Source organism: Thamnophis elegans, chromosome 11 (assembly GCF_009769535.1).
Source record: "Thamnophis elegans isolate rThaEle1 chromosome 11, rThaEle1.pri, whole genome shotgun sequence".
Taxonomy (NCBI): domain Eukaryota; kingdom Metazoa; phylum Chordata; class Lepidosauria; order Squamata; family Colubridae; genus Thamnophis; species Thamnophis elegans.
Window position 1 is genome coordinate 22,231,813 of NC_045551.1, and position 5,795 is coordinate 22,237,607.

The 5,795-nt window shown below is 52.5% G+C and overlaps 1 protein-coding gene across 1 annotated transcript; it reads left to right on the forward strand.

The window, feature by feature from the left end:
- The first annotated feature begins 2,116 nt into the window (after nt 1-2,116).
- LOC116514988 (uncharacterized protein K02A2.6-like) lies at nt 2,117-5,365 on the forward strand. The gene is made up of 2 exons (XM_032226854.1): nt 2,117-2,241; nt 2,806-5,365. The coding sequence occupies exons 1-2, from the start codon at nt 2,117-2,119 to the stop codon at nt 5,363-5,365; spliced, it is 2,685 nt and encodes an 894-aa protein (XP_032082745.1).
- The last annotated feature ends 430 nt before the right edge of the window (nt 5,366-5,795 follow it).

A 5,795-nucleotide genomic window follows, 5' to 3' on the forward strand; every position in this document is an offset into this window, starting at 1 on the left:
CCATAGTGATTTCCTCCCATGGTCTGCTAGGGTTTGCCACTGACTATAGCAACCCAGGAGTCTTCCCTGGCAACTGTGTCATGGACACACACACTGGGCAACTGTTTTTCTTCATTTTAGGCCACCAGAATTGCCTTTTTGCCAAATGAAGGGTTTCTACAAAGTGTTCAGCTGGCTTTACATCATGACTCCTTTGTAGGATCTGTTTCCGTTGCCTGGCTGGAACATACAGTTTGTCTTCCTTCCATGTAAGGTCCTCCTTCATTGTCAGATCGACTTTCTGGTCTTTAAGCCATTCATCTTTCATTAGGGCTTGTTTTAGCTATTGTGTAAGTGTGCTGTCGGCCAACTGAGGAGTGGTTAGCCACCACTGCTTCACTGAGATGTGCACTGCCAGTTACTGGCAGGAAATTATGGAGTTAACTATTTCCTTTCAGGTGCTTTTGTATTAAGGCAACCAAGAGAGAGTGCATCAGCGAGAAAATTCTTTCCCTGTGGCAAGTATTGAAGGATAAAATTGAGCCAATTAAAGTACTGGGCCCATCACACTTGCTTGGGGGACAGCTTCCTTGGGCCCCTTAAGACTTTTAAGTTCTTGTGGTCCATCCACACTTTCAACAGAAGTGTTTGAATGAACATATTTGGAAAACTCTTTGCTCTTTTCCAGTGCATGCTTCCGGTCAGTATATCCTGCATTTAAAAATGATGGACTATTGACAGCTCTGAGTTTATAGAATGACAAATACTTATCTCTGATGACACCATTCCATTCTTAACAAGATTTGCAATTCCAATTATTTCCCCTGCGAGATGAGCCATCATTGTTGTTGATACTCAGACTCTAAGAACTTGCATGATGACAACAAGGAAGTGATCATGGTTATTGTTTTTTCAAAGAAAACTTTTATTGCATCCATGTTATTTAGGTGGCGCAGTGGTTAGGGTGCAGTACTGCAGGCCACTTCAGCTGACTGTTATCTGCAGTTCAGTGGTTCTAATCTCACTGGCTCAAGGTTGACAGCCTTCCATCCTTCTGAGGTGGGTGAAATGAAGACCCAGACTGTGGGGGTGATATGCTGACTCTATAAACCACTTAGAGAGGGCTGAAAGCCCTATGAAGCAGTATATAAGTCTAACTGCTATTGCTATTTCTATAAAACAAGCGGAGTTCTTTCCCTAATCTGTTCAAATATATGCAGAATTGGATAAGGAACCAAACCATGGATCAGACTTATTGGATATTATTTCTAGAATGTCAAAGCAGATTCCACTCCTCATATAATGTGGATATTGACAATTAAAAGTATAGAACAAACAGTGAAACAGAGTGGAACATATGACTAACGTGGCTATATATAGCAAAAAAGCATAGTTCCGGAAAAAAAGTTCAATAGTCCAATAGCTTTCACTAGATTTGAAAGTGTGTATCTGAATACATATTATGTCTTATCCAAGGATGGTAGACATAATTAGGACTAGTTCTCATTATTTAATTTCAGCCATAATGATTAGGCCAAGCTAAATGCTATTTGTTGTATTCTGAGCTTGCGCTGACTAAGAGTTTAAGCGGGAAGCGCTCGACAGCTGATTGGCTGATCGTTTGACAGCTCCTGTATAAATAGGGAGCTGTCCAAACGAGCAGCGCGCGTTCCTATCTAAGCCAGTTCTGAGCTGTTAGCTTGTACTTTAAGGGAATAAACTTGTTAGCCTTTATTCCTGTCTCCGCCTCAGTTCTTCTGGCTACCCACAGGTCCTTGGTACACACCACTGGCGACGAAGGTGGGATCGCCAAACTGAGGTGCGAGAAGCTGAAGTCACTTACTGCTGAAGTCACTCGCTGAGTCACTAGAACCGCGCTTAATTCTACCGCGACGAGACATCGCTGGCTCTGACAGGAATGGCCACGTTAAATTTCGCGCCATTCAATTATGGCTCTGAGACATGGGAGTCTTACATGGCGCGGTTTGAATGTTTTTTGGTCGCGCACGACCTCACCGAGCTGACGGACGAGCGAAAATGCGCGTTTTTCCTGTCCGTCTGTGGCACAGACGTTTTTCACACTGCCAGGGCTCTCACAGCTCCTGAGCCCATTAAGGCCGTTCCCTGGCCCGTGCTGATGGCAAAGCTGACAAGCCATTACGCTCCGTCTCCGTCCAAGATAGCCCGCCGGCATGCGTTTCACCAGAGGAGCCAAGCTGAGGGGGAGTCCGTCAGCGCCTACGTTGCAGCGTTACGATCGGCCGCTCTCCATTGCGAGTTCCGGGATTTGGACGAGGCCCTCCTCGACTGCCTTGTGTGTGGCCTGAGAGACCTCAAGCTGCAGAAGAGACTACTAACCAAAACAGATCTCTCCTTCCAGACCGCCTTCGATGAGGTTCGGGCGTCCGAGATGGCTGCAGCATCCTTAGCCACCATCGCAAAGAGCCGGTCTGCCACAGCAGCACAGCCGGCCAATACATTCAACACAGCTACCGGCCTACTAGACTCTGAAAGCGAAGATTCGGATTTTGAGAACTCTGAGGAGGACATTAGCCGCCTTCATGAGGCGAACAAAAAGAGCGTTCCGCAGAGGAAGGGCGACCCTAGATCTGCATGTGTTGGTTGCGGAGGCAACCACGAGAGAGCTGAGTGCAGGTTTAGGCAAGCCCTCTGCCAGCGATGTGGCAGGAAGGGCCACATCGCTCGGGTGTGCCGAGCCGCGCAGCCCATGTCCTCCTCTGACTTCCAAACCGATCGATCTCGACAACCGAGGAACTGAACTAATGGCCACAAGAAGGCCAGGATGGACTGCCACGCCATCCTCCGAAATGCTACCCAGGATCTCTCCTGCCACCAGCTCCAGAAAAAGATACAGCTAACTGTTACCGTGGAAGGGAAGCCCTGCGAGATGGAGTTAGACACCGGATCCGCAACTTCCATCGTGTCCTGGAGCACGATTAAGCAACTGCTGCCACAGCTGTCAAAACGCCAAATACAAGACTGTAATCTTACGTTAAGAGACTATCAGGGCAACCTGATTCCAGTAATTGGCACCCGCAAGGTCAGAGTGCAGTTCAAGGGGTTCGACGGCCAGTTACCCCTCATCATAGTAGAAGGGCGGTTGCCTAGCCTTCTCGGCCTCGACTGGTTCCAGTCCCTAGGCCTGCAGATCAGCGGAATCCACCATATAAGCGAGTCAGCCCTTGATGGCCTAGTAGCCGAATTCCCTGCGGTGTTTGATGGCTCACTAGGCAAATACACCGGCACACCCGTGTCTTTTAACCTCGACCCGTCAGTACAGCCGGTGCAAATGAAGCCTCGCCGAGTACCCATCGCACTCAAACCAAAAGTGGATGCCGAGTTGGACAGGCTGGTGGCTCAAGGCGTCCTAGAGCCAGTGGACCATGCCCGGTGGGAAACACCCATTGTGTTACCCATCAAGCCAGATGGCAGCGTAAGAATTTGCGCTGACTACCGCTGCTCGATCAACCGTGCTCTGCCTTCCAACGCGTACCCAGTGCCAGTGGTCCAGCATTTGCTGCACACCTTGGGCGAGGGGACTGTTTTCGCGAAGCTCGACCTTGCCCAAGCTTATCAACAGCTGGTGGTGGACGATGAAGCAGCGGAAGCCCAGACAATCATCACACACCGGGGCGCTTTCCGTTGCCGCAGATTGCAGTTTGGGGTCAGCATTGCCCCAGGACTGTTCCAGAGTTTGATGGAGTGGCTGCTCCAAGGACTCCGAGGCGTCGTCCCCTATTTTGATGACGTCCTCGTGTCAGCCACCTCCATGGACGAACTCATGGCCCGTTTGCGCTTAGTTCTCCAACGTTTCCAACAAGTGGGACTGAAGGTCAAGAGAGATAAGTGCCAGGTTGCGGTAGCCCAGATAGAATTCCTTGGTTTCCTCATTGATGGCAGTGGCATCCACCCCACGGCTGCCAAGACCAAAGCCATCGTGGAGGCTCCTGCCCCCACTAACAGAGCTGAGTTACAGGCCTTTTTAGGCCTCCTTAATTTTTACGCTGTATTTCTGCCCCACAAAGCATCAGTCGCAGAACCGCTTCATCGCCTCCTGGACTCAGGCGCACCCTGGGTTTGGGGCCGCCGAGAGGCATCCGCTTTCCTAGCTGTCAAACAGCTTCTTATCTCCAACGATGTCCTAGTACAATACAGCGAGCACTTGCCTCTCGTGCTCGCTTGTGACGCTTCCCCCTATGGGGTGGGCGCCGTCCTTTGCCACCAGTTACCCAGTGGAGCAGAGGTGCCAGTTGCCTATTTTTCATGCACGCTCTCTGCCTCTGAACGTAACTATGCCCAAATTGATAAAGAGGCTCTTGCCATTGTGGCTGGGGTGCGCCGGTTCCACCATTACTTGTACGGCCGCCCATTTCAAATTGTCACCGATCACAAGCCCCTACTCGGGTTGCTGGCTGGAGATCGCCCTGCCCCTCAGGTTCTCTCCCCACGCATGACCCGCTGGTTTGTTTTCCTCGCGTCCTATGACTACCAGTTGCACCACCGGCCGGGAAAGCAGATCGCCCACGCCGACGCCCTCAGCCGTTGCCCCCTGCCAGAGGCCCTGGAAGACCCTGCTGCTGCCGCACCTGTGTTCCTTATAGACGACCTCAACCTTCCACTCTCTGCCGCCGACATCGCCCGGGTGTCCGCAAGGGATCAGGTAATCTCCCGGGTACTAGACTGGGTTAAGCGAGGGTGGCCGAAAGACCCCGTAGACCCTGTTTTCCTTCCCTTCAAATCACGCCTGGCGGAGCTATCCGTTCAGCGCGGCTGTTTACTGTGGGACCATAGGGTAGTCGTACCGGCCTCACTGAGGACTACCGTCCTGCGGCAGCTGCATCACGCTCACCCCGGAATTGTTAGGATGAAGGCCCTAGGTAGGAGCTACGTTTGGTGGCCCAAACTTGACCAAGACATAGCCGACCATGTCGCCGGCTGCCCTCAATGCCAGTGCGCCCAGGCACTGCCGCCTAAAGCCGAGCCGCGAACATGGGAGCCGCCATCCACTCCATGGTCCCGGATCCACGTTGACTTTGCAGGCCCCATTCACGGCCGTATGCTCTTCATTGCTGTGGACGCCTTCTCAAAATGGGTCGAGGTCGTCCACATATCCTCAACCACAGCAGACGCGCTAATCGCGACCCTGCGCCGCCTTTTTGCAACCCATGGCCTACCCGATGTGTTGGTGTCCGATAACGGGCCTCAACTAACAGCTACCAAGTTTGAGGCGTTCCTTGCTTCCCAGGGCATCCGACATGCCCTCACCTCCCCTTTCCACCCCGCTAGCAATGGTTTGGCGGAGCACGCTGTTCGCTCCGTAAAGGAAGCTCTCTCCAAATTGGACCACCTTCCCTGGCAGGAATGAATTGACGCCTTCTTGCTGGCCCAACACTCCACTCCCTCGCCAGAGTCGAATACGAGCCCAGCCGAGCGTCTCATGGGACGGCGGTTGCGTACAACCCTCGACCATTTGCACCCTACCTATTCCGCTCCGACACCCTTGGATTCCCAGGGAGGGTCCCGCTCCTTCGTCCAGGGGGAGGCAGTGTATGCCTGGAATTATGTAGGACATCCCTTGTGGCTACCGGGCATAATAACTGACCAGACCGGGCCCTGCTCCTACAGGGTCAGGCTCCTCGACGGCAGAGACTGGAAACGCCACTGCGACCAGTTGCAGAGCAGGCGCCAAACACCAACAAGCCAGCAGCCATCAACCGACCTGCCAACCCTGGCACATCCGACGGACGACGCAGGGCAAAGAAACGAGGCGGCCAACAGAGGACAAGCAGCCGGAG